We start from the raw sequence: 26,224 nt of genomic DNA on the forward strand, positions 1-26,224 counted from the left end.
ACCGATTGATATATATCTACACGAGGTCCGGCCATCATGTGCTCGACTATCGAAATAAGTGTCTTGCACCCATCTCCATCTCGCCTTCCTTTTCTACACTATGGTCCCGCACACACCATTGCCCAACAGCTTCCCCCCAGTTCTCTCGACTTCCCCCCTGAGTTGCGTTTGAAAATATGGGAAGACTCATGGCCTGAAGCTCAAGTTATCGAAGCGACCTGCGGGGACGGATTCGAGTCACCAGAATCAAATGAAATTCCCCCGAAGTCACATCCTTACGTCCCATGTGCTATCTGACCACTTGGGTCAAGTACGTTAATCAAGGAACTTACCGAGAATTCGAGGAAGAAGAGCCCCTCGAAGAATGCACCCAACCTGTGGCACTTCGCGTTTGTCGCGAGTCACGAGTGCACGCACTCAGGAAATTCGTCAAAATGCAGCATGCTACGATCACCAGCAGTATCTTCTACATTAACCCTCAAGCCGACGTCCTCTGGATTACTGAGGATGCCTCAGACGATCCCAGAAAGCTGTTGGAATTGAAACGTCACTATGGCACTCAGCTTCGTCAAATCTCAAGACTTGCAATAGAAGATGGATCCTGGGACACTCGAGATCACTTACACGAGTTTTACGACTTGCTAAGTGGTCTGATGTATCTGTATATCACACTCGATGAGGGTTCGTTGGCTGTAGACCAGTCGACGCGAGCCCTATCGACGGCTGTGCAGCGTAAGCTAATTGTGAAAGCACTCCGGGTTAGAGATGCGGAACGGCTTAGAGGCAAAGGGTGGGATGTTCGATACATAGATGGGATGGAGAGACAGTATTTAGTATAGTTATAATTCCAACATCACGAGCTCAATCTATGACTTTCGGGACTCGATGGATTGTGAATCGCGCTACCTATTTAAGGGACGGCCTGGCCTGCACAGTGCATGTAGAACCCCCTTGCCGTAGCTATGCTACTATCACAGCCTTATCACGATCCCAGCCAACATTCAAAGACTGACACGGTGCAATTTGAGCCAGCCCACGTTTCGACCTGGGCACTAGACGGCCAGCTAGTCGTCCAGTTCTTTTGTGGTATCCCGACATGCCAGTTCGTTACCGCACAGGGATGGGTGACGACCGTGTGCTCTGGAGCAGATGACCGGGCTCAGCTTCATGCGGCCTTCATTGCTGCGCAGTCTTGGAAACACTCGGGGTTACGTAACTCACTCTAGGATAACTAAATTATATGTATTCAATCGTGTTCTCTTGATATGACTTGCCATCTCCCTTATATGGACGAGTTAAATGTGCTGTTTGATCAGAATACCCTACTTTAGATATCTGCTCTGTCCCAAGTACATCAACCGTCTCCCCGCAGAGCGCGAAAAGTCATATCTGAGAGACGGCTCTCCTGTTCGGCCTGTGGAATCCCGTTACTCCGCAATGCAGTTGGTTTATTACTGAAGGTCTAGGTGGCCCCCCGCCTTTTTGTCACCTTTACGTCGTAAAAAGAGTTGCCGCATTTTAGTTCGGATGTCCTAGTGCAGTTGATTATGGAACTACAATATGTTGACGCCGAACGTAAAAGGAGGGCAGCTTGCAATCCGCTGGTCAGCTAGGCGGCCTTATGGCAGGCTAAAACTTGCGAGCGAATCTTTGTCAGCACCTTGCCGCGGGATGGCCCAAATCACGACGTCGGGGCCTTTGGGATGCTGCTACTGTTCACCGTTGTGGTGGAGGTGGTGAATTGTACGTGACCTTCTGTCTGACTAGCCTTCGGTCATCGCAAAGGATCGAGCTTCGCTAACCGTCATAGGTTGTGGTCACATTGTAATTTACGGGAATTTAATTTTTCCAATACCGTTTGAGTTGCACGCGGTTGCCAGTCTCCGATCAGAACCCACAAGTCAGCGTGTTTCTTACAGTGTCTATATTCTATCACACAGCAGACGATATAGCAGTCACTTATCTAGTTTGTACCTCTCGGAGCCACACGATAGACCCTAATGAAATACCGCGCAGGCTGTTAGATCCTTGTTCTCCACTTGCGCCGTGATTCTCGACGTGCTTAGTGCCTATTAAGAGGAGCAACAGATGGAGCAACTAGGGAAAACATGCAGAATCGTCTGTGGACCCAATGGACGGGCCGCTGATGGAGAAAGAGCTGCACTCCGCAGAGGTCCATGTCTGCCCCTTTCTACCAGCGGATCCTAGAGCTTCATTCCACAGCCGCCGTGGCGCAGTCGAGCACGTGTCCCACATCTAGCTAAATGCCATCGAATTTTGGACAATAAGCCTCACAAGTCCTTGAAAAGGTTCTTCAAAACAAACGAGCTCGTACCAAAGACGCATTAGAGTGAAATAGCTTGTAGCTTAACCGGCTAGAGATAGCTACCACGTAGGAGGCATGAACAAAAGCGCTCCTGTCAGGTAATAAAAAACTAGGCAAGTACCACACGGCCTTCCTTCACCCATATTGCTTGGCATCTTGGCAATCTTGACATAGTACCCTCAAAATGTCGCTTGTAGCGGAGTTGTCGCCTCCAAATCTTCCTTCCCAGTGGCTTTCCCCATTGCTTGATAACGAGATCCCTTGCATGACTCAGCCAATATCCGCCGAGGTCCTTCACTTCGACTACACTATCGCAGAAACTGACTTGAAGACCTGTACGGCCTTCCTTCTTCACGCAACCATGGATACTGGCAAGTCCGCAACTGCCCAAGTCGTCTGTCGCATGCTTCGAGAGGTCTTGGTTCTGGATCGAAAGGCTTGATATGATATCATCGTCCCACGTAGCGTTGAATTTGACAACTCCGTTGATCAGGCTCGGTCTGGTGATGTTTTTGACCACCCACTCTTGTTCTCTGGGACAGAGAAAATAATAATGAGGTGTGCGTGGCGAGCGATCCGTAGGCGTGGGAGTTAAGCTCTGTCCAAGCTGGTTGCTGACAGACTCATTGTTGGGTTTGATGGCGTTTGATGGCATGCTCAATGATGAGTGAGGATGATGGCAGGTGCGCACTTGATTTGGAAACAAGGAGTGTGCTGGTCTGGGGAGAAGTATGATGAAGGAGGGAAATTTTGAAAGGGATCGGGATGGGGGCATCGAGCGTTTAAATAGCCAGCTCCTTCTCCAGGTAGCGCACTCTTGTGACAGGCTGCCTGTCGAGCACATGACTGCCCTACCCATCTTAAATCCTTGCGAGCCAGCCTTTACGATAGTAGCCGCCGCTGAAACAATTCGAACTAGCAGGTCTCGCTATAACGTCGTTACGCCAACAAGGGACGCCTCTGAATACTGGTGTCCCATTGCGAAGTAGGCCAAGGAGGGGAATATGCTGGCATCAAAGTGGAGGCAGCCGTGTTGACGAATTGGATCTGCATGCTTCCTCCTGTCTGATAACAGATAGGCTGGCCCAGTACCAGGATTCTGGTCTGGGGGCCACAAAGGAAAGCAAACGAGCTCCCACAGCCATATTCCCATTTGATGTCACTGGCCGTTGACATGAGCCTTGCCCAGCCTCCCAGAAACACAGCTGACCTGCCCTAGCGAGAACGATTTATCGTACCGACGAGCTTGGCTGATGATCACTTCTCATATGCAAACAGTCGTACAAGCTTTGGAGGATACCGAGATCGATAAAGTGAAGGCAATAAGCAATCTTATGCTTTAGGTTGGGTAGCCCTTTGAAACACGTACTTGCCTGCGTCACATTTCGCGCCAGAAACTCCCTTCTATTAGATGAATGACCTTGAGGGTGGTATTATAACAGAGGTATCAAGGGGGAGTCCACGCTGAAAGTCGGTACTACAGGCCACCGTGGTAGGGCGCATGCAAGCACAGGTCAGGGCCTTTAGGAGGGCCTCGTCTACACACCTGCATCATGCCCCCATGCCATCTTCCAGGTTATCCTCACCTATAAAGGGTCTATGGAAGTCCCAAAAGCTGGTCGAAGATAGACTTGAACATACTCCCTGTCTCACTTCGCTTGGATTTCAGAATGATCATAGTAATAATGTCAAAGCCATCTATGCACTTCGTGTCTAGGAGCAGTTTGCTAAAGTCGGGTTGCCAGGACGTCTGTAACAGCAAACAACACAAGATTGGGAAGAGAAGCCAGATCAGTCATCTTGTCACGGTACACCCGTAACACGCATCTGGCGAGTCTACATCTGCCTTCAACGAGCACCGTCTAAACAGTAAAGGGTTGTTCTGGCAGTAGATGAGATTACCAAGGCTATCTCCGTCATTCTCTTCTCTTCTTCTCTATTCGTTTCGATCGTCGTACGCCGTAGTATATCCCAGTATTGCGTTCCCGTTGACGGATTCGTGCGGACCGGCGAGGCCTGCGGCGGCTGTGTCGCAATTCCCAATGATGTGCAATGCTGCGCTCTTTCCAATTATGCTCAGATTCTTCGTAGAGGCTGTGCTGGGTCTGACTCTGTATCCATTCCGCAAGTTCATCCACATCATGCTCGTGCTTCCGAAGCTCACCGTCCTCGAAATCCTGCTCAAAGCTCTGCAGGAGCTTGACTGAGTGGAAATCCTGCTCATTGATTTCGGCAGGCCATGTTGGTAGGTCCCTATACCGCGTTGAGCTGGCGACAGAAGTCGGGGTGCCTGGCTCGGTAGGTTCCTGGTAACCCTCCATACATTCGGATGGGTTGGACAGTTTGGCGGGGACAGGCTGCTCATAACTATAGACTCGTAAGGTAAGGGACCACGGATAAGATGAAATAACTCACTTCATATCGTTCAATGGCTTCACTGGTGCACAAGGTGCCGGGAAACTCGTTGATAGCCGGTGGCTGCAAATGATTGTCGCGAGACTACGTTGTTATGTATGGGCAGGAGATACAAAGATGGAGACAATGGGGAAGAAAGGCGACATTAACCAACGTGCGAAGGGAGCCTTTTTATATTATATCAAGAACCAAGTTGGCACTGAAATTACGCGAAGGCAACATATCACTAGGGTTCATGTTCTATGCTTGGCGATACAAGCCCCTTTTGCCTCTAGTGAGCTCTTGCAGCAGGTACCCTAGTGGCTAGGGACAACGTAGATGCCCCTACCTTCACATGGCGAAGCAGCATAGCTCAAAGCTGTAAAGGATGTTTCAAGAATTCACAAGGCTTGATGCCGCCAGGGAACACTCGCATGCGCCCCAGGGGTGCCAATGGGCTGAGGAGGGGTTCCCACCCCCACAAGATATTGAAGAACCCCAACCAGCTTACACTCAGAAACCGCTCTTCATCAAGCTATAGGACCGTGACCAAAGGCCTTGCTACTGCTGAGTCTGTTGTGGTAAGCATGGTCTCCCCCGAATTCTTGAAAACAGTTCTCTTTCCTACCAAGGGTGGCACTACCTCCAGTTCCATGGCACCCTCGGGACAGTGATGTTGATGTACGTTACAATGTCTCAGAAAGCGTCAACTCTCACGGATCGATCGAGCACATGGATGGTGAGCGCCTTACAGATACTTGTCCTTTGCTTCCTAGCAGAGTCTTGTTACTTAGCCTGGGAAGAAGAGTGGTTGGTTTAGCGTGGGACCACAGAAGACCCTTCATGTGAGGCAGTGGAAGTCCTTCCTAACAGACTTCCTGACCAAGATCGTTCATTGACATCTGATAGAACGGCTTTACTCGATTTGAGAGCAGATGCATCCTATAGGGGGTTTTCCAAAAGGAAGTGATGAGGATCTCCATCCCTTACTCTCTGGTCTCAGGTCCGACGGCCACGGAAGGACCGTACTTGGATTCCCTGATGAGCAACACGTCATTAAACAGAGAATGACAGACAGCCGGTACGAGACGTAAGCCAGAGCTCGAAAAGGGGCTTGAACTACGTAAAACAGCTAGGTCCGACTAGAAAAAACGCCTTGATGGCTCTTGCGCAACGCTAGGGGAACAGTAGAGACATTTGAGATCAGTGCACCATCTGATGGGCGGGCGAGTACATTTCTATAATATATATATATATATATTATTTGCATACCTAAGCACCCTGTTCTACGTAGCCGGCTTAAGGATGCCCGTCAATTTAAGAATTTCCAGCCTCTGAGTGTAAGTTGTATGGAACCTGAACTCTCTGCAAGTTTAACAATGATGTTAAGACCTCCATTATTGAGTATAATTTCTAGGAAGTCTCGAATAGCGTGCGTTAAAGCCAAAGCCTTTGCTTGTCAGAACAGCTTTCAGGATACTTCAGAGTTAACTTACTATAAGCGCGTTCAGTAGTGACCATGGAATCATGCATATTATGCTCGCCAGGGCTGCCAATATGTGAATTGCCAGGTTCATTCGTATTGTTAACTTGTTCCTTTCAGTCAACGAGTTGATTTGAATCCACTCCCAAATCATCCAAAGACGGAAGAAGATGACAGAAGCCCCAACCATTACCCTGTCCCAAGGCTGGATCTTTCCAACAAGTACACTTCCAATAATGAGCAACGGTATCGCAAAAACCAATATAGCTCCTAACAGAAGTGGTTTGAAATTGGGCAGTCCTGGCTGAGCCGAGCCAACGGCCCAGATACTCTGAATTCGTGAGTAGGATATCGAAGCGATACAAAATGTTATATGCGACTCACCTCTCTTAAGACACTCGATAGTACGACTGAGACAGCAAATAATAATGACCAGCGAGTGCTGGACGACCATGACAGAATTGCAAAGACAATCTGCGATGCTGTAGCCACACTAATGTGCAATCCAGCGAGAAGCGAGAAGGGAACCGTGTATTCAGAACAGTAGGCATCAGAGAGCGTAGAAAGTCGGTAGTTCAGCTTCCATATGCGAAATATTGTAAAAGGGACAGTGACGAGACTCAAAGCAAGCGTGATGCCCGTGGGAACACGCTGCGAGGTAGGAAGATCCATAGTATCTGGGGTTTCGTTTGTGTAGTTCAAATGCCTCAGCAGGAAAGACCAGCTGCTGCTTGGGTCCCTTTATAGGTGCGTATCGGAAATCCTGGTACAAAAGCTCTGATGTGTTAATAATTGCCCACTCAACCTACGGAGGAAGCTCGTCCTCAACGTGTCATATCCTGACAGGCTGTGTACCAGTCGAAACACTCTTCGCTTCCCTTATAACTGACTCGATCAAAGATAATTATAATGGGATCCACCTGGCTGGCATACTTCAGATACAGCGCCTCCATACTGTTAGAAGACAGTCAGCCTGTGACCCAATGGCTTACCCCTATCTAGCGCCAGCCACTTAGCGTGTTAACGAGTTTCAAGCCCAGCAACCCTTGGGAAGGCAGGGCTAGCTCTTGCCGGTGGAATTGTCACCTGGAAGCGGCGAGGCCAAGGCAATGATCAAGTACTATCAAATTTAGTCCAAGTTGGTTCAAAAGGGGTGCCTAAGAACAAATGGCAAGGTAGATCATCTGGAGTGGACGGGTTGGCTCACTTATCAAGCCAACGAACATCCCCTCAATATTTTGTTTGACTTTCTCCTTCCTCAACAATCTCAACACCGCCATCTGTAAAGCCAAAGTACCATTCACAGTTCTCACTCCTACCTTCACTCATAAAAACATTCTGTTTTCTCTGCTACCTAGTTCCACCATTCGGCGCCATCGTCAATAACACCAGTCATATCTCCGACCGACCTAACTACTTCCACGGTTACAGCTGACTCCACGATCACACCGCTGTTAGATATCATGGTAGTGAACGTGGTATTTTGTTTCCTCACAATTGCGTGGTCCGTCACAATCGTCACAATTTGGTGGCTTTGTCGAAGCTTTTCCAGCTTGTCACCCTTTATCGCCAGGGCTCCAATCGCTATTATGACCATGCTGTTTATCATGCGGAGTAATATAGTCCTTATGTTACTTATAGGGGCATTGGCCTCTCGCCTAGTCCGTTCTTGTCGATACGATTTCGAGTGGTCAACCCTTATGGCGATGGGAGATGTGCAACCCAACACCGTTCATGAGTCTTCAAACCTGTTAATAATTTCCGAGATGGACTGGAACCGTATCAGCCACTTCTGATTCGAACGAAACGAAGATACAGGCGGTGTGGTCATGCTGTGTATCACCCGCCCCTATACGAAGAATTAGATCACGGGCATATTTGACTCTAAGAGCCTGGGAACAGATTGCTCGAGGCATAATGATCACTCGGAGGGGGCGCATTGCATCTGTTGAGTATGGGAAGGGATAGATAGAGAGGCCAACCGTGGGCCTTTGCTTTACTCATCGGAGGCAGATGATTACAGGCAAGAACTGATCTTCTGTAACGAGACGATGCAGTTCGGGAAGCGCATTTTTAAAGGGATGCAATGGTGGGACGAATTAGTACAACTTCCTTTTGTGATGAGAGGCGTGGAACGGGAGACGGACTAACTTAAGAAGCTACAGTATCGAAGCAATATTCATTATAGAATTAGTCATTTAGAGCTATATAAAGACATACTCTCATTGGTCGTGCGATTTCGTATATCATGGCCCTGACGCATTCGGGACACCATAACAAATAGCAAGTTGACGGAGGGGCGGGTAGCACTTTCCAACGTTCCTAATATGGGCCTACGACCTTACACACTTGCCATGGAAGCTGCAAATGCTCGTTTGCAACTAGGCCTGTAGAGACCCAAGGCCTCCTGTAAGTGGACCTGTTCACCATATGGACTCTCAATAGACCGAGACTCTGTTTTGCGCTTTTGATTCTTATTCTCCCAAGCGCTCATCTGTCGTATTGGGGTGCTTGCGCCTTCGATGCTCTACTAAGTCCTCAGATGCGTGCAGTTGCCGCGACTAGATCAACCGGGAATAGAGGGGTATCCGCCGGGTGACTACGTTGGTAATCGTGTTGGCACGAAACAAGGCGCAGAAGAATAACGGCCAGTTGCGACTGAAATACAGATCCCACGTGTCACATGTGCGGCTGCTTCTGTATTTGCTCTTAATCACAACAGACGCTGTATGATCATAACCAGACAACACATTTGGCTCGTGCGCAAGGAAAATAGTAAGTAGTCTAAAGACAGCATAGCTGTCCCGAATAATTAAGATATCTCACATTGGTTACGTAACCCAGTGTGTTTCTACCTTCAGCTGGACTGCGCTGCAACAAAGGCCGTCTGGAGCTGAGCCTGGTCATCTGTTCCTGGTGACATAGTCATCACCCACCCCTGTGCTGTTACAAACTGGTACGTCGGAATGCCGCAAAAGAACTGGACCAACAGCTGGCCGTCCACCGCCCATGTCGAAACGTTGGCTGGCTTGAATTGCACCATGTCGGCGGCTGGAAGTTGGTTGCGGTCGTAATGGACCCCGGATGGGACGGCATGAACGCTTGCGGGAGTTCCTAGACTATGCGGGGTTGGCATGAGCAAGCCTGGCGGCTCTGGGTTGTGTACATACTGGAGTAGGGCTGAGCGTAATCGTGCGCGACGAACGCTTGACATGCCAACCCTTTGGTGGGGCGAAGGCGTAGACCGAGGATTGGCTTGGACGTTTCGTGCAGCGGGGTTGCGAGGTTGGGTGTTCATGGTGGCAGTCGATGGAGAAGTGGGATTTACTAAGGTGGGGCAACTTGTAGCAAGGCAGGGCTGGAAAATTGTGGGCTGATTGGAATCTCTGGGAAATAGAAGAGAGCCGAACAACGCGAATCTGTGGGCTTATATAAACCTGGAAGAGCCAGAAGCGGCTCTTGAAATGGAAGCCACTTTGTTCCCCCAGAGTTAGTTAGTATCTGCAGTTGGTGCTCATGTCCAACGTTAGAAGTGGGGCGAGGTGATCGGCCCTACTTCCGACCCCGGGAACGTCGCTTGTGGCGCGAAAGCATGACTGGCCGCCAGTGCCGAGAATGGACGCGCTACAGGAATGCGATTATGGGAAAGCTGGATTGAGCTCGTCGGGGCAGAAGTGCTGAAGGTACATCTAGCAAAGCAGCGAGAGGGGTTACAAACACTGTGCTAGTCCTCTACTACTACAATACGCGACTTATCCGCAAACCTCGAAAGTCCGTCCATGCGTCGCATTGCAGGGACAAGGCTGTTGCCGGGGCCACCCAAAGCATAGAGACTGGCACAGAGTGGAGCTGCGCGAAGCGAATCCCTCAACATCATCCGTTGGTTTTCTTTGTTGCCATCTCCAAATCCGAAGTTCACAATGCACCATGGATCCGACGGACGAAATAGCGAGACTACGACATTTACTAGAGGACGCAGAAAGCCGTGCCTCGGAGGAGAAATCCCGACGCGAAGAGGAACAGCGCCGACGCGAAGAGGAACAGCGCCGACGTGAAGAAGCCGAGGAACTTGCCAAGGAATCACGACCGCAAGCGCTTCCGCAATACCTTGAGGCGTGTCATTCGCTCAGCCTTGCCATTCAGGTGGTGACCGACCGCTCGCTGACTACACAAGGAGATACGACAAATCCGACCGGCCGATTACACCCTCAACGGATCCTCCCATGGCAAGATTTCGCGGCAAGACAAGAAAGTGTATGGGCGCGACTGTCCAACGGGCGCGATTTTCACTCGCGACTCAGCTTTCCAACCACCAACCAACTCGCTTATGTCACGTCTCTGCTAAGCCCCATTAGCAGCGAGATCGGGCTTCGAGACTTTGAACGCGACACTGTGGAAAACGCGGTCCGGAAGCTGTTTGACGAGGCCTATCATGATCCTCAGTTGCGATCCGAGTTCGGCCTGCAGGGGAATATATCCTTCGAAAGCCACACGAACCTGGGTCGTAGTGGTGACACCTTCTCCGAGACCATGGAGCGCATGTCCATCGGTGACAAAAGCACCGCCGCGCAGCCAACAGCACCTGCAAACACTCGCCGCAGAGCCCGCGGCAAGGGCAACCGAGCGGACCAATTCTGTATATACCGGAACGAACACGGCCAGAACGCGCCTGCCGTCGCCATCGAGTACAAGCCGCCGCACAAGCTCACCCGGGAGGAAGTCGTCGTTGGTCTCCGGTCAGAGATCCAGCCGCGACGAGATGTCATCCACAAGACGGGTGAAGGCTTTGAGTTTGCCGCGAGGAGCCTCGCTGCCGCCGTCGTGACCCAATTGTTCTCGTATATGGTCGGTAAGGGCGTCCAGTACGGGTACGTGTGCACGGGGGAAGTTTTTGTCTTCCTGTTCATTCCGCAGGATCCCACCACCGTCTATTATCATGTAGCGGTACCCAATCTCGATGTCGTCGACGACGACACCACCAGGCTTCACCGCACTGCCGTCGCGCAGGTTTTCGCCTTTATCCTGCAGGCCGTCTGTGCCGAGCCGCCGCCGGCCTCCTGGCACGACGCGACGGCAGACCTTGATACCTGGGCAGTCGAGTACGACGATGTCCTGAGGGAAATCCCTGCGACGATACGTAAGGAGCGGCCCATGTCCGCATATAAGCCGCAGCGCTGGAAGGGCTTCAAGCGGTCGCCTATCAGGACTCGATCTCGCTGTAAACGGCCGCAGGATACTCCTCCGCGCCAGAGCGACGAAGACGACGACGACGACGAGACTGCACCCTCGCCAACTTTTAATCGACGAAGCCGTCCGGCCAGGTCCATAGCAGCCGCGAAGACTCAGAACCCGGGTGCAAAGCAAGATGGCGGGACCCAGGAGAAGCCACCAGTCGGAAAGCAGAGGATACAAGATCGACCGTTTTGCACCCGGCAGTGTCTCTTGGGAGTAGCTCTGGGTGGGCCGATGGACTCGACATGCCCGAATGCGAAGGATCACAAGCGCGGTCATGTGGATCGCTCCGAGTTCCTTCGTCTGACCCGCGCGCAACTGGCCAAAGACCGTGGCTCCGATGCCGACTGCGCCCCCTATATCTGGCGGGCTCGCTCGGGGCGCTTTTCAAGGTACGGCTTTCTTCCCACGGCTACACATTGGTTGCGAAAGGCATGGAGACCCCGGACTTGCCTCGCTTGCGTCATGAAGAAAAGATGTACAGCAAGATCTGGCCTATGCAGGGATGGGATGTGCCCGTGTGTCTGGGATTAGTAGAACTTGTCCTGCCATACTACTATGACTGTGGTGTCTACACACACTTTATGTTTCTTAGCTGGGGGGGAAGGCCGCTGTTCGAGTACGCGGACCAGATCAAGAAGCCCGCGGCCCTTGACGCAATCACCAGAATCTACACCAGACTACATCACTTTGGCATTCTTCATTGCGATGCAGAAGCACGAAACATATTGTATGACGCCGAGCATGAGAGATTCACGCTTGTCGACTTTGAAAGGGCGATGGTTCAGACTCGCGAGCCACTCGCCTCGATGAGTCCGAACAGACCGGCACAGAAGAGGAAGCGGGAGGCCAAAGGGCAAGTCAGGGACCCCTTTACGCAAGAACTGCAGCTTGCGCGTAGGAATGTGTTGAAGTGTGTTAGATGAGTAATACGCTTCCGTTCTAATAAATGCTTCATTCGGCCCCCGCTTTGGGCTGAGCTGGCTGGCGTATCCCTTCCCTTAGCATTAGCACCTCTGTCCAGTAGCCGCTTTTCCGATGCCGCGGATGACTTTATCCAGATCGATATGGCGCTATACTCGTGACAGTATTGCAGTGTGAAAAGGGCTGACTATCATTGTTGCCGAATACGGTCTCCAAAACAGCGATTAGCGACTGGCCCTTCCATAAAAAGCACTATTCCGCTCAAGGTCTGCTTATCCCGCTCCTGCCATTCATTCAATATGTATAACATTCCTCAAGCTACCCTGTCAAGTCGATTGGGAACTCTACGGTCGACCCAAGCTTTTGGAACTCTCTCCCAATTGGTTCGAGATGAAGTTGAGGAGCAGGCGTGTTGTCGTACGCTGCTGCACTTGCTTTATCGTCTCCTACTTTATGGCGCTTGGACAATACGACCTGGCCTTCATGGTGTCGTTTCCTTGAAGATGCGATAGCTTGAATGCCGGTAATCGTAGAATCCCCCCTATAGTCCTCCTTCCCTTTAGAATCTGGTGACGAGCACGTAGAATCTCGCCTCTTTAGATCTTCCACCCAAGAACTAGTCTCACACAGCCTAGTAGTCGATAATGCCATCTCACTCTTTTGCCTTCGAGGCTGTGAGATTGACGTAAACATCAAGTCCATTTCAAGAGATCCGGCATATAGATGTAGAGACTATAGAGACCTAGTGATGAAGCAAGCTAACGAGAGAAGGCTCCAGGCTGAAACATAAGGATATTTGCAATTGAGATGCCTTCGCACCTCCTATCTAAGTTCTAGAAAAGACGCTTGCGAAGACTATTATAAAGCGAAGGAATTGCTTCAATGGGGGTCCACCCAGCCGCATTGTGAGCTCCGCGGAAACGTCAAACCCGACTTCCTATTTTCCCTGGGGCTGGCGCCCAAGGCTGGAAATCCAATCTTTTAACGTGAACGTCTTTTTGCCAGATATGCTGGTTGTCCTCTTCCCCGGTAACTTGGCCAGTTGGACGCACGGAATCCCTTCTCATTATGGCTCGAGTCGTCGCCGGGTTGGTGCATACTGCCTTAGTCAGTTGTGATGTTGATAGAGTAGGGCAGATGAACAGTGAGCCTACGGGAAACCAACGTCAACCCCTTGCGCGCCTTTATCTCTGAGGAAACAAGCGTTTCGGGACACATAGCCTTATAGTTTAACGTGATGCGCCTGTGCTCGCCTAGCGCAACCACGTCACCTTCAGATGTGCTTTGCGACAGGAAATGTCCCCGGATATACAGCTGCATATCAAGGATCTGCATGCAGTCAATAACTGTTGGGATGGGGCTTCAATGATACTCACATAGTCCGAATCCAACAAGAGCATTTCGTCCATCCAAGGTTTCACCCAGTACCGATATCCTAAGGGACATTAGTGCGAGCTTAAATAGATAAGCGGACCGCCTACCTTCTGCTTCTAGCTCCCAGAATAGAGCAATCCTTCGTGTTTTGACCTTGCACTGCTGATACCGCTCTAGTAGTTTCCTAATATATGGCAGTTGGCCCGCTATACCCATATCAGTTGCGAATAGTAAGACTGTGCCGTACTGACCAAAGGATAAGGTCTTGCCATATGGGCCCTCGACTAAGGCCCGATGCTGATAGGCAGTAGCCATCAGGAGCCTCTTCGAAAAGCCACGTCTTGCTTGAGCAAGTAATACAATTACTTGCTGAGCATGCTCGTCCGCATATTCCCAACATATTTGAAAAGGATGATATTCAAAACCAGAAAGACCGGATATGCCCCACAAGCTAAGATAAATGAACTGGCCTGCCTGAAACTTGAGTGGTCGAGCCATTCGTACGCGAATCTCGACACAGTCACCATGTTTCTCGATGGTGGCCATACTGGGACGACTACCTGAAAAGCTCAAGTACATGATGTTGATGTACCTAAAGATTTTGATCGAGATAAACAGAACAGAGCAGAGTAAGATGTATAGTCGGGGCCTTTCATTGACTAAAGTCGGCGGAAGATGAAGCCACAATGCTACTAGGTTTGCCAAAGCCAAGCACGTATGGATGTAGGAGAAGAGCTCAAAAACCCAGTAGTGAAGGAGGGAGAACATGAGAATCGCACATACGGAACACAATGCCTAAGTCCAGTTAGGCGTGATCCAAAGGGGAACCGGAAACTTACAAGGAGCTCAGCGTGGGAAATAATCGAGAAGTTGCGGCGCTGTAAGGCAAAAACAGCATGTAGGATAGATTCTGCGGTGAAAACGACTCCAAGACAAATATGAAATCGAAAGTAGCGATCATGATGGATGCCGCAAATGCTGCCAATGTGGTTCATATGCGCCCCGCAAGAGATCGGTACGAGATTAACAAGAGCTATATGCCCGAGGCGTTTCACGGCCTCATCGATGCTGTCATTGTCAACACTGACGTATAGAATGTTCGTAGCAAGTAAGAAACAGAGTACAACCGCCTCGTATCTTGGGATGACAGCGCTGAAGGATATGGAAGATGGAAGTAAAGGATGCAGTAGACAGTTTAGATCGTGACCGATGTGTTTTCGTAGCCATCGGGCCGTGTATAGCAGCAGAGGCATCAGCAGTAAGACAAAGACTGCCGCGAGGGAGGCTGCGTAGTACTCGGGGATTTCCATGATGGGCACAGCAGGTAGGAAGCTCGAACCGTGTCAAAAGGAGCAGAGAGCTTCCTTCAAATGGATTGAAGGGAGACCTTGCTGGACGGAACTGTCATTCAGGCATGCCACAATCGGACGGGGAGCGACTGTATTTAAATCAACTCGCTGACCCGCCACAGGGCACAAATGTCATGTGGAACGCACAATTCTCTTGATCGCGAAGACGTATCTCTGATGACGTCTGGAGACGATCCTATCGCGGCCCAGTTTCGCAGAACTCAGACTTCCCGCGATATGTTCACGGTTCTCCTTCGCTGGCTTTGCCTCGCCGGCAGCATTGTGTTCCCGGAAGCGTTCGGGCCTCTGCATCGATTAGTGACAGGAAGAGCGGTACGGTTTGCCATCCGGAATATCCCATTCTATTACGTCGCCACAATCTCAGTCTTGTTCGGAAGTCTTGGACTAGTCTGGTTATGGTGGACCGTGAAATATAATTACGTATGGCTGATTGGCCGTATTCTCTTGTGAGTCGACCGTGTTTTGGAAGGAGCGTACGGCTAAAAAGTACTCAGCGCCGTACTTAATTTGATGGTTTTCACTGGTTGATTGGCGTTATGCTGCCGTTGCGCTAGCAAAAACAAGATCTGTGGCTTGCAACTCATAGGCCAAAGTTTGCGTACCTAGTGATTGTTTCCTTTTTGGTGGGGTACGTTGGCCGGTAAGGGGCAGCAGTTCGCGGTGTGTTTCAATTGAGACAACCACGCTACTAGCCCTGGTGAAGCTACTGGTCGGTTCTGGATAACATTAATACACGTCGAATCATGGAAGGAAGAACAAACCGAGTTCAGTGCGCAAAATCATATGTTCTACAAATAGAAATGCAGGCCAGTTTCGTAACAATGTGCAATGGCTATAAAAGCTCCCTTTTAAGCAACTATGTAACTTATACCAACGAAGAGCAAATGACAACTCTTGGCGATTTGCTAGGAAATCGTGAAGGCCTTGTTGAACAACCGAAATGTCCATCACCCCACTCCTCTCTGACCGCCCGTAACTAATTTTTTTCAGTCCAGAAGTGAATTCAAACGATGAATGAACCGGCTGAGTGAAGGCTTCAGTCCTACCGGGGGTGGCTGTTCGTCTTGGCAATAGTCAATGAATATGGCCCGCCTGCCGTTGTTATGTGGGCGGGTCGGTAGCTCAGCTCGACCACTTTGTATGTTGTTTTCTTCATGGGCCGGCAGCTCAGCTCTCGTGTTATGGATACTGTCTCCTTGGTCGGCTGTAAGCTCAACTCGTCTGTCTTGGAAATTATCCTGGTGAGCTGGGTACTCAGCGTACTCAGGAGGGGGGTCAGAAAGCAAAGGGCTCCTCGGGCACCCCGCGTGTTGTGGTGAAGGTTGTGATACCTCCTGATGGTCATCTTGAGGAACTCCAGGGGAAAGTCTCGGAGGATGAAGCCAATGATGGTAATGAATATGCAAAACTGGGTTGTCAGGAGGAAGACTCAGACAACGGCGGCAAACCCCTTCCACTTGAGGATGGCCTGGCCCAGCAGGAAACTCCTGGTGAAACCGTTTGGAGCGGCATCGGCCGCACCTGGTGCACTTATGCCGATGGTTAGAAGTCATAGCGAGCTCGCATACTCTATAGAAGAACGATTGGAGCCCAAGCTGGATTACGACTTCTTCCGCTTTAATGAAACAATCAGAAATATTGCCATGCTACTTCCGGACGATGGCCAGTTTTGGCCATAGGTAAAAATAGACTGTGGGAAACGCACACAGGACAAAAGCCATCTAGCCATGGGTCCCAAAAGAGTATAGAAAGACAAGTAATGACACTTCTTTTTCGATTTGGACTTCGAGTAGAGTGCTTCATAACCACGTCCGCAATGCTGATTCCTTGTTCTCACTGGATTTGGTCTTCAGGGGGTGAAGCGCCCACTATCGCGGCGTCGCAGCGCTTGAGCAACCTCACTTCGTCGCTACCCCCTGAAGATCCAGCCCCTAGCCTCGTTGTACTGATTGGCTGTCGCCGGCGCCCACCGGCATGCCGAAGATCCAAAAGGATACCAACAGGCATATGCCTTGATTTCCATAACGACAGTGATTTTCCACTCTTACTTGGAACTGCCGTTCTTCACGAACCGAGAAAGAGCAGAATACCGTGTTGCCGTCCAATAAAGGAAATGTCCCTCCCAGCGTGTACATCTCAAGCGCAAGCAAATGCAGCTATATACTCTCAATTACTATACCCTTTTGTCGATGTTTTCTGCTTCTACGCCTATAGCTTCGAAGATTTAGAAAGCATCGCTAAACACTTGACCTTGTTGATCGAAACAGGTCGGCCAACTCCGCGACTAGTCCATCCTCCCAGGATCCTCATCGCACTTGCTGGTCACCAATGGACAGGGCGGGAAAGGGCCATCGAGCGAGACTTTGACACCCTTTTGGGCGAAAGTGAGCTGAATACCTACTTCTCCGAAGTTTCTTTCCTGGACCTGCCCGATGCCGATCATAGAAAGACATCTCCGCTTCTGATCGACCATGCCCAGAGTGTCCGCCGAGAGCGGCGTGAAGCAAGCACGCTGTTCTCGGTGAAACACCTCAATGCGTTGTTCAATCGAGCGCTCGACACAGTAAGCAGTTTTCCACATACTCCGTTTGACTGCTTGTCTGCTGCTAGACAAGACTTTCCCGTCGATCCCGACATGGCGATCCATCTGGAGAACTTCATAGCACAGATACCGGCGGCTAGTCAGCTGCGCACTTTCGCAGCACCGGTGATTGCTTCGAGCATTCTTTTTGATCAGTACCTTCCTGAAATGCATTGTAGGTACCAAAAGTCCCTTCACCTGAACCAGTGCTGACAGTCGTGGAGTGTTCAAACCTGCCGAGGTATTCCAAAAATTATACAGCAAAAGTTGCCTACAGGTCGCAAAGACTGCCTTTCGTAAAGGCCGCCTCGGTGGTCTTCTGCTTCCGACCGTATTTTGTGGTTCTATCCTAGCCCACCTAGAGTCCCTCTTTGCACAACTCCTGGACGGTCAGTCTGCGAAGTCGATTCATGAGGGCGTACTCACGAAATACATTGACGTATGGCAGCACATTGAAAGCAGACATTCCTGCTTCATCTGTTTCTCATCTGCACAACATATACTGAAGTGCGGACATGCGATTTGTGAGAACTGTATCCAGGTGTTCGGCCAGTCAGAGGCTTTTGATCCATTGTTATTTCGCCTTCATAACTGTAAGCTCTGCCAGGAGCTGGTAGAGCTCGTCGTACGGATTCGTCCTCCAACAGCAGGCCATGGCATTCTCTGCATTGATGGAGGCGGTGTCGGTGGCATCATCCCCTCTACCATTCTGGAACTTGTCCAGGACCGCTTGGATCTGCCAATCCCAGTCCAAGAACACTTCAGCATGGCATACGGCGTTAGCGTTGGTCAGTGGTACTTCGCTGTTTCCGTTTCAAGCTAATTGTGATACAGGTGGCTTGGTTATCCTGGGCTTGTATGAGAAAGGCTGGTCGGCAGCGACTTGCACCCGGAAGCTGCAAACATTAGCAGAAGAAGCGTTCTATAAACCTGCGCGCCTGCTCGTTATCGTATTCTTCGTGTTCAAATGGATGCATCTTTTTCTTTTCGGTCACCTGTACTCAGGCAAAGGAATAGAAACTGCACTTCAGGGGGTATTTGGAAACAAAAGATGGCGGCCCCATCTTATGCAACAGCGATTGGGGCGAAGATCGGGATCTTAACTGCTAGTGTCAACCCGCCGGTAACCCACCTTTTCACGAACTACAACGCAATCGGTGGCACGAGGACTGGCTACGTCGTACCTCAAAACTGCAATAATGTCAGAACATGGGAAATGTAAGTTCGGGCATGAGTCAGACCTCGGCAGAAGTATTATTTGCTAACAGCGAAGCAGCGCCCGGTGTACGTCCGCCGCCCCAATGTATGTGTTCGCCGATGTACTACCAGCTCGTGGCTAACGGAGAACCAGGTATTTCCCGCTTTATCATGTACCAGAAGTCGGTGTGCTTCAAGATGGCGGTGTTGTGCGGAATAACCCTACTATCGTTGGTCTTGCCGAATTCTCGAAGCTCACGGCGGGTGCCATGCCGGACTACGTTGTCAACCTAGGCACAGGTTCTCTATCCGAACCGGACATGGTCGTTGGGACGCCGCGGGGTCAATGGCGCACTGGCTGGCTGCCACGGCTTGTCCACGCGTACTTGTCTTTCCTACGCGGTGACAGGACTTGGAACGACGCCATATGCTTAGTGAGGAGTGCGCCGCGAGGGGATGGGTATTACCGGCTCGACATAAAGCTGCAAGGCTCCATTCCCCTTGATGACACCGCTTCAATGCCTTTGCTGAGATCCCTTGTACTTCGAGATGACGGTCTACGAGCTGTAATAGACGAACTTGCCCAGCGCTTTTTTGCAGCTCTGTTCTACTTCGAACTATGCGCCATCCCAAGTAGTTCGAGATCACGATTTCGTATCCAAGGCCAAATGAGGTGTATGAGGAAAGCAGGAGACCCGGCGTTAGCTCGCATTCTGGAGCGCCTTGCGAACTCTTTTCTTTCAATTGACGGCAAGGAAATGCGAATAGAACCGACAACCGATGTCCATGGAAACGTTCAGCTACTACTTGATTTTACCGCAGGCCAATGCATTGACATGAAGTTGAGGGAAGGCCGGTCCAGTCCGCCCTTTCCCTTAAGTGGTGCCCCGTACAAGATTGAAGGGCTAGTTACGAAGGGTGGTTTGACGGCGACATTCGGCACTCGTGGTCATAAAAGAAAGGTGGACTTTGAATTAGGTGGGCAGCCACGCCGAAGGAGACTCTCCTAAGGTCAGGTTGGGGCTACTACTCTGCATCGGAAGCGCATACCTGGGCGTAACCCCAAGAAGCCCAGCTTATATAGAAGGGTTATCGAGTCAGGTTACTCGAAAGCCTTAACAGCTTTTAGGTCCACAAAGTAGAAAGCATAGATACGTCTTCACTCAAATCAAGTTGTCTTCAACTCACCGAAGCCAAAATTTCACTCTAGTATCTTGGCCAACTTTGGGACCTGCTTAGAAGAATACTTAATTATATATATTTGTTTCTCATCAGTTCTTGACCCCTTGATATACCCCTTGGCGTTCTGTTTAACAGGTAAAAATATTCCACCCCGCAACCTCGCATCTATAATTAGAGACAGCGTAGTCGCACGGATCTGAGGTTACACAGTTTCCGAGCAGCGTAAGAACGATTGGCCTGGGAGGAACACGAAGCTTGGGCCACCAACTCATCGTCAATTCCACCGCGTTATGCTGGATAATGTAATGCGATCGACGACAGCCAATCAGATCATGCAAAACTTATCGGAGCACCGCGAGGCGCATCACCCCAATAGTCCCTCAATTCACCAGTGAATTGTTGCTATTCAATCCTCAACTTCAACCTCGAAATAGTGGTTACTGTCCTACGTTTAATAGTTCTGATCTCACGCTTGGGGCACAATATGAGTGCCTATCGGACCCTCTTCCCCAAGAAGCCCTCCAAGAAGCCCCCCAGGAAGCCGCACGAGCGAGCCCGCGGAAGCCACATCACTAGCGAAGGCTAGCAGGCGCAACCTTACAATGACTGCCTGCGTAAACTGCCGCTTGAAGAAGACCAAGGCAAGTACTTGCTAGAGATGATCTCCCTGCTATACAAGTCGCCACTAGTCCGTCTAAGTATGTAGCTGATTCGAGATGTCACAGTGTGATGGAGGACGTCCAACCTGCGCACGATGTCGGGGGAAGGCTATTGAATGTGCCTACCCAGATGACGGCGATGCTTGGTTACCCGGGGGATGCCCGGAAGCACCAAGTCTACCGGTGAATTCTGCTGTGTAAAGCAGCCGACGAGTACCACGCGATCCTGTATCCGACGCGCAGGGCACCCTTGACCGAACCGTATCCACCGAGCGATTGCCTTCAGCCTATATACCCTTCGTGCCAGTCCCGATTGCAATCTCAGGGAGCGAAACACTGCTGCTCAAAACCTGGCTGCGAATAAAAGTGCAGACGCCGACAGCAGTGGGATGAGCATGAGCACTCTCGCAAATTCCAATGGCTCTATCGCCATGAGTGTCCGTACTGCGGGTGATGTCTCATGCCACAACCAAGCAGCTTTGTTGAGGTATGGGAGCTCTTTGAATAAGGGACCGAAAGCCTTGGATTAATACGATTCTAGACATCATAAGAAATATCACGGTCTTACGAACATAAATGACAGCTTATTTCAAGAGGCGTTAAAAGTTCGGCAAGAAGTCAAACATCATAACAACCGCCACCCCATTTCCAAGACCTTCGAACCGTTCGGCAAACCCGTCGCTTTCAAGCAACAAGGAGGACGCTACTCATCGTTTGTGTGTACCCATGGTCCTTCCAAGAACTGGGATCGCCTGGTCCCTTTTTCATATTCTCACGCATGCGAGTTGCCGAAGAGCTCTACTGGAAAAAGCATGAAGAGATCCGACGATCAACTTGTCTCGAGACCTGGCAAGCACTAAGTATTGGGGTGTGGAGAAAGCTGTTTTTCCTTGTAAGGGAACTCGAGAAGGAGATGGCCTGATACTGATCGTTCTACTATAGTTAATTACAAAAGGTAGCCGCCTGATATTGCCAGAATCTCTTCCTAGTACGTGTCCAACTCCTGAACACTCAACAGCAGAAGGAACGCTGCTATCATTGCTGGCATGGGTCACTGTAACCATTCGAAGACTGACCGGAAATTTTCCAGGAAGCGCCATGCATGAGGCGGCCACGAAACGTCTCGCTTTCTTGTGGAGTTTAGGATCAATGACCCAACGAAAGAGTTTATTTGAACTCTCTCATTCTTTTTCACTCCTATCCTAAGAACAGAAGCTCCGCACACCTAGTTCCGCCTGCCTGCCCGTTCCACGCCCCTAATAGTGAGGTGGAAGCTGTGCGCGGCCCGCTGTATCCGTTCCTCCACACGTTGCATCTCCTCGAAGAGATGCGCCCCGGACCGTATGGTATCCTTACAGAATATCAATTCTTCCCTGTAGCCATTCGCTTCCTGCTTTTTGCATGATACCATTTCCTTAAGCGATGAGGCCGGCTCTGTTTTGGTCGACTCCAGGTTCGCCCGCATGGCATTGATGGCCACCGACGACCCGTGTACTTTCGCGATGATATGCTCCACCGGACGAAGCGGCGGGGGGTGATCCATGCTCCTCACAGGTGCAAGTGGGTGGTGTGGCCGGGGTGTGTGGTGCCCGCTGGACACACGGCAGCCGCGGTGGAGCGCAGGGTGCCGGTTCTCGAGTCTCACCCGTTCGATCTCTCGTTTGCCTTTGCGGAAGTTGCAGAGGGCAAAGTGGGCTAACTGCCCCACGTACTGGACATCTTTCCACAGCTGCTCTCCTGCTTGGATGGCCTCCTCATAGGACGCAAGCTCCTCCCTGTGGCGGGCCAGCTCATGCTGCTTGGACTTAAGGCATTCTTCCAAAGAGGATGCACCAGTTCGTGCCGCCGCTTGCTGTCTCGGGGCCTGCCACCGGCCGACCTGCGCGTTGTCGCATCTAACGTGGAAGCTGCTGATGCTCACTTGCAACAAAGCCTGGAGGTACTCGACATCCTCCCGCAAGTGGTCGCCAAGTCTTACGGACTCTCGGCCGAGGGGAGTTCCTTTTTATATGCACTCGCTTCCCGTTCTGCCAGGACGAGCATCTGTTGGAGGGTCGGGGTGCATGAGCCTCCGATGTTCTGCTGGACTGCGACGGGAAGTCTGAGCGCTGCCGCGCCCGCTGGCTCGGGCGGCTCGAGTGGAGCGGCCATGACTTGGACACTTACGAATGCTGTCCGCAGGTGGACACTGGTGGAAGAATGTTGATCTAATAAAGTCCACAAGGGAGCACGGTGGGGGTGGGCGACATCCAAGACAAGCGGTGCACAGGACAGAAACGGCCAGTCACGGAACAAAGAATAGATTAAACGTGTGCTACCTGCGCGGCTACTTCTGTACATCTACACATCCCTGGCGGCCGATTCTGGCCAGACGCTAGGAGCGACCCGCCCCCACGCCATCAAGGCTGGCCCCCAATTGATGGTGTACCGTACAATTAGTTAGGCGGGCTGACTTCGCCCCGCCTGTCCCCACGATTGCGTCTGCGCCGCTTCCGGTGCTTTGCAGACATTGCCGCGCCCGTGCTTGGTCGCGCCTCCACCTCACGCATCACGTGTCGACAGCATTGGTTTCGCAGCGCGCAGAGTTCTGCTTCTACGCTCGTCAACTTCGCCGCCATGTTTTCGATCTCCACCTCTTTCGCGCCCAACATTCTCTGCTTCTCCGTGGTCTCGTCTCGATATTGATCTAGCATGAGGCTGTTCAAGTCCCTCTCCAGCAGCGCCGCGTCGCGTTCCTCGAGCGCATGCTGCTTCTCCTCGAGCGCCTGCTGCTTCTCCCCGAGTATATGCTGCCTCTCCTCGCACAGGCGTACCATGTCGCCGACAACTAGATTGTAGTTTGAGCGTTGAATGTCTAGATCTGCCTGGAGCGCCTCGTTGCCTTGGCACAACCTTTCCACGCTGGCTTGGAGGGACGTGACCTGGGCTTGTTGGTTCACCGCCTGGCCTGCATGCTCGTCGCGAAAGCGCTGGAGCTCTTGATTCACTTCCGCACAAGCCAGCCTTGTGCTGTGCAAAGCGTATCGCAGCACATCGACAAGCTCTAACGTCTCCATGGACAGCGGGTCCGGCTGGATACCCGGCGATTCTTTCTTCGGCTCCTTCGCTATATCAGCAGGCCGACCATTGACTTCGGGGCGGGACGCGACTCACCATGCTGTTAGGGTCGGGTTTCAGGTTGCTAGAGATGCGGAAACGGAAATGGTAGCAGACGACAAGCTAGTTTTATGGACAACACGGCTGGATGTTTGGATGCTGCCGCGCTCTAGAAGCCACAAGTGGACAATAGCCGTGTCTGTACAGAAACAGCCGCGAGCGGCCGGTATTTTTAGAACGCGCACGCTATAAATGCGCGCAAGACAGCATAGGACGAGAACAACATACCAGCCCAACGTTCATGTCATTGACTGCGCTGTCCGCCGTTCTGGATCCTCAGTCCAAACCAAGCCACGAGGAGGACGTGCAGACAGACCAGGAAGATACCTTGGAACAGAATTCGACGCCGCCCAAGATGGCCTCTGAAACTGGCACCGCGGGGCAGCTTCCCGCCCCACCAAACCCAAATAAGGAGTCCCTTGATAATGCTAGTCAAGACATCCGTGACGCCGTCGAAGAGGTAACTGGTGACGTGGTAGCAGACTGTCGACTGAGATATGAAGGACAGAGTCTGGATATAGTAAGAGCGGGCATGGCTGCCGCGAGAACAGATGATGGGGTTCGAAAAAGCGAGCTTGATAGTGTCCTTGACGAAATCAAGAAAGCGCAGACTAACTCCGATCTCACGGAGGAAAAAGGCCACGCAGCTTCGCCAAGAGATTGAGACTTACGGTGACGCGATCTTGGATTTTATGCAAAGTAAGATCGTGGAGACTCTGGAGAGGGACGCGAGTATGTCTCTCGATCGAGAGAAGCAAATGGCGAAGCGTCACGCACAGAGGCGTGTGAAGCAGAATGCATCGTACTACGAACTGCTGGGAATCGAGCCAAATGCGAACAGGACAGAAATCTCGCAGGCCAGAAAGCAGTTGATGTTTGCATTACATCCTGACCGAAATCAACATGACCGGGCCAAGTTCGAGGAGTTGTTCAAAGGTGCGTTCCAACTGCCGTCGAGTCTGCCCTAAGCTGACGTATACCAAGTGATCGGTGGCGCGGGAGATGCCCTGCTGGACCCCCAGAAGCGCAGGGAGCATGACGAGTTTCTCAAACGCAACCCCCGCAACCAAGATCCATCCGATCCCGGCGAAGAGTTCGCTACCAATGCCTTCGACGACGACGATGACGATCAGGACCAAGAGGACGAAGCGAGCGACTCAGAGGACGAGGAAGCCAGCTATCCACGGCCCTCGAAAAGGGTAGTGCAATTGCATAAGGAGATAGGCAGCAAGATACTGGAACCTCTTTTTGGCAAGCTCGACAGCGACATAGCCACAGCCCAGCTGAAGGATGATTTGTCGAACCACAACGACCAGATCAGAGCGAACAACAAGGAATACCAGAGAGCTGATCTTGACATGTTTACGGTGCCTTTTCATAAGCTACTATCTTGTCAATACCACCAGCGGACAATCATCGAGTACTACAAAGGCGGCTTAACCGAACCTGATACGGTGCAGAAAAAGCTACAGGCGCTACAGGACTTCTTTGTACGAACTGGAAAGCGAGGGTTTTACCAATGGCCAGAGGGATGGACGGCGCTTCTCATGAAGCCTTTGCGAAGGCGGCTCGGCGAGCTCAAGCTGCCGAAAGAGCAAACCAAGACGAAGCCCACCCCAGACAAAACGGCAAAGAGCACACATCAGGATGGGCCGAAACCGCCTACCCCAGACACAGGAGCTGCTTCAGGAGTCAAAGGAGCTGCCCCAGGACCCTTAGGAGGCGACCCGATGCAGGGTGTCAAGCATGAAGGAATAGAACTTGCGGGGAGACCAACTCCCAACGACAGCAAGGAGATCAGAGAGTTGGCGTACTCGTCTCCTCCGAATGGGAAATTTTCCAGTGGCTTCAAACTCTTCGTCGAGGTTGAAGGGCCCAACCGACTCAAGGTGAAGACAATGAGGGACGTCGGCCTCGAAGACATATACCGCTGTGTCAAGTCAGACTTACCCAACGTCCAGACCCGCCGGGTCAATGAGTTGCATCCGGACGATTTATTGGAGGTCAAAGGTGTGGCTTGGACCGATGACAGACGATACTGGACGTATGTGTGGGCCAAGAGACGCACCTCCGACGACGAACCTATCATGACCAGGACCGATTTCCGCAAGTGGCAACCTAACGCTGACTGGCTGATTGATCAATTCATCTGGGACGCAGGACTTATTCCCACATGGGCTCCCGAGGTCCTGAATAGCCCCTTTAACCCCCCATTCCGGAGCGCTGCATTATCCCAAGCCGTCAAGGAAGGATAGTGCTCTGGCGCATAACCAAATGGTGCTGAGGCAACCCCGCATTGGTGGACATAACGATGAGCAAAACTACCACCACTACGGTAATGGTCTG

The 26,224-nt window shown here is 51.3% G+C and overlaps 10 protein-coding genes across 10 annotated transcripts; 4 read left to right on the forward strand and 6 right to left on the reverse strand.

Annotated features, from left to right (window-relative positions):
• Positions 1–434: 434 nt before the first annotated feature.
• Positions 435–1,226, forward strand: PG998_000755 (uncharacterized protein; the record flags this gene model as incomplete). Its single annotated transcript, XM_066867573.1, has 2 exons — positions 435–732; positions 1,033–1,226. The coding sequence occupies 2 exons, from the start codon at positions 435–437 to the stop codon at positions 1,224–1,226; spliced, it is 492 nt and encodes a 163-aa protein (XP_066735988.1).
• Positions 1,227–2,435: 1,209 nt separating this feature from the next.
• Positions 2,436–2,981, reverse strand: PG998_000756 (uncharacterized protein; the record flags this gene model as incomplete). The annotated part of the gene is made up of 1 exon (XM_066867574.1): positions 2,436–2,981. One exon carries the CDS (start codon positions 2,979–2,981, stop codon positions 2,436–2,438), a length of 546 nt encoding a protein of 181 aa, XP_066735989.1.
• Positions 2,982–4,402: 1,421 nt separating this feature from the next.
• On the reverse strand, positions 4,403–4,746 carry PG998_000757 (uncharacterized protein; the record flags this gene model as incomplete). The annotated part of the gene is made up of 3 exons (XM_066867575.1): positions 4,403–4,437; positions 4,491–4,693; positions 4,742–4,746. 3 exons carry the CDS (start codon positions 4,744–4,746, stop codon positions 4,403–4,405), a joined length of 243 nt encoding a protein of 80 aa, XP_066735990.1.
• A 4,314-nt stretch (positions 4,747–9,060) lies between these two features.
• Positions 9,061–9,501, reverse strand: PG998_000758 (uncharacterized protein; the record flags this gene model as incomplete). The annotated part of the gene is made up of 1 exon (XM_066867576.1): positions 9,061–9,501. The coding sequence occupies one exon, from the start codon at positions 9,499–9,501 to the stop codon at positions 9,061–9,063; it is 441 nt and encodes a 146-aa protein (XP_066735991.1).
• Positions 9,502–10,130: 629 nt separating this feature from the next.
• PG998_000759 (uncharacterized protein) lies at positions 10,131–12,361 on the forward strand (the record flags this gene model as incomplete). Its single annotated transcript, XM_066867577.1, has 2 exons — positions 10,131–11,827; positions 11,920–12,361. The coding sequence occupies 2 exons, from the start codon at positions 10,131–10,133 to the stop codon at positions 12,359–12,361; spliced, it is 2,139 nt and encodes a 712-aa protein (XP_066735992.1).
• A 1,102-nt stretch (positions 12,362–13,463) lies between these two features.
• Positions 13,464–14,312, reverse strand: PG998_000760 (uncharacterized protein; the record flags this gene model as incomplete). Its single annotated transcript, XM_066867578.1, has 3 exons — positions 13,464–13,688; positions 13,736–13,794; positions 13,841–14,312. The coding sequence occupies 3 exons, from the start codon at positions 14,310–14,312 to the stop codon at positions 13,464–13,466; spliced, it is 756 nt and encodes a 251-aa protein (XP_066735993.1).
• A 1,945-nt stretch (positions 14,313–16,257) lies between these two features.
• On the forward strand, positions 16,258–19,891 carry PG998_000761 (uncharacterized protein; the record flags this gene model as incomplete). The annotated part of the gene is made up of 7 exons (XM_066867579.1): positions 16,258–16,344; positions 16,383–16,644; positions 17,371–17,859; positions 17,987–18,123; positions 18,226–18,472; positions 18,716–18,902; positions 19,036–19,891. 7 exons carry the CDS (start codon positions 16,258–16,260, stop codon positions 19,889–19,891), a joined length of 2,265 nt encoding a protein of 754 aa, XP_066735994.1.
• A 2,246-nt stretch (positions 19,892–22,137) lies between these two features.
• PG998_000762 (uncharacterized protein) lies at positions 22,138–22,873 on the reverse strand (the record flags this gene model as incomplete). The annotated part of the gene is made up of 3 exons (XM_066867580.1): positions 22,138–22,314; positions 22,368–22,617; positions 22,701–22,873. The coding sequence occupies 3 exons, from the start codon at positions 22,871–22,873 to the stop codon at positions 22,138–22,140; spliced, it is 600 nt and encodes a 199-aa protein (XP_066735995.1).
• Positions 22,874–23,157: 284 nt separating this feature from the next.
• PG998_000763 (uncharacterized protein) lies at positions 23,158–23,778 on the reverse strand (the record flags this gene model as incomplete). The annotated part of the gene is made up of 1 exon (XM_066867581.1): positions 23,158–23,778. One exon carries the CDS (start codon positions 23,776–23,778, stop codon positions 23,158–23,160), a length of 621 nt encoding a protein of 206 aa, XP_066735996.1.
• Positions 23,779–24,119: 341 nt separating this feature from the next.
• Positions 24,120–26,133, forward strand: PG998_000764 (uncharacterized protein; the record flags this gene model as incomplete). The annotated part of the gene is made up of 3 exons (XM_066867582.1): positions 24,120–24,398; positions 24,517–24,814; positions 24,863–26,133. 3 exons carry the CDS (start codon positions 24,120–24,122, stop codon positions 26,131–26,133), a joined length of 1,848 nt encoding a protein of 615 aa, XP_066735997.1.
• Positions 26,134–26,224: the final 91 nt, after the last annotated feature.

This window comes from Apiospora kogelbergensis, assembly GCF_038363985.1.
Source record: "Apiospora kogelbergensis strain CBS 113332 chromosome Unknown utg000001l_segment0_segment0, whole genome shotgun sequence".
Lineage (NCBI taxonomy): Eukaryota > Fungi > Ascomycota > Sordariomycetes > Amphisphaeriales > Apiosporaceae > Apiospora > Apiospora kogelbergensis.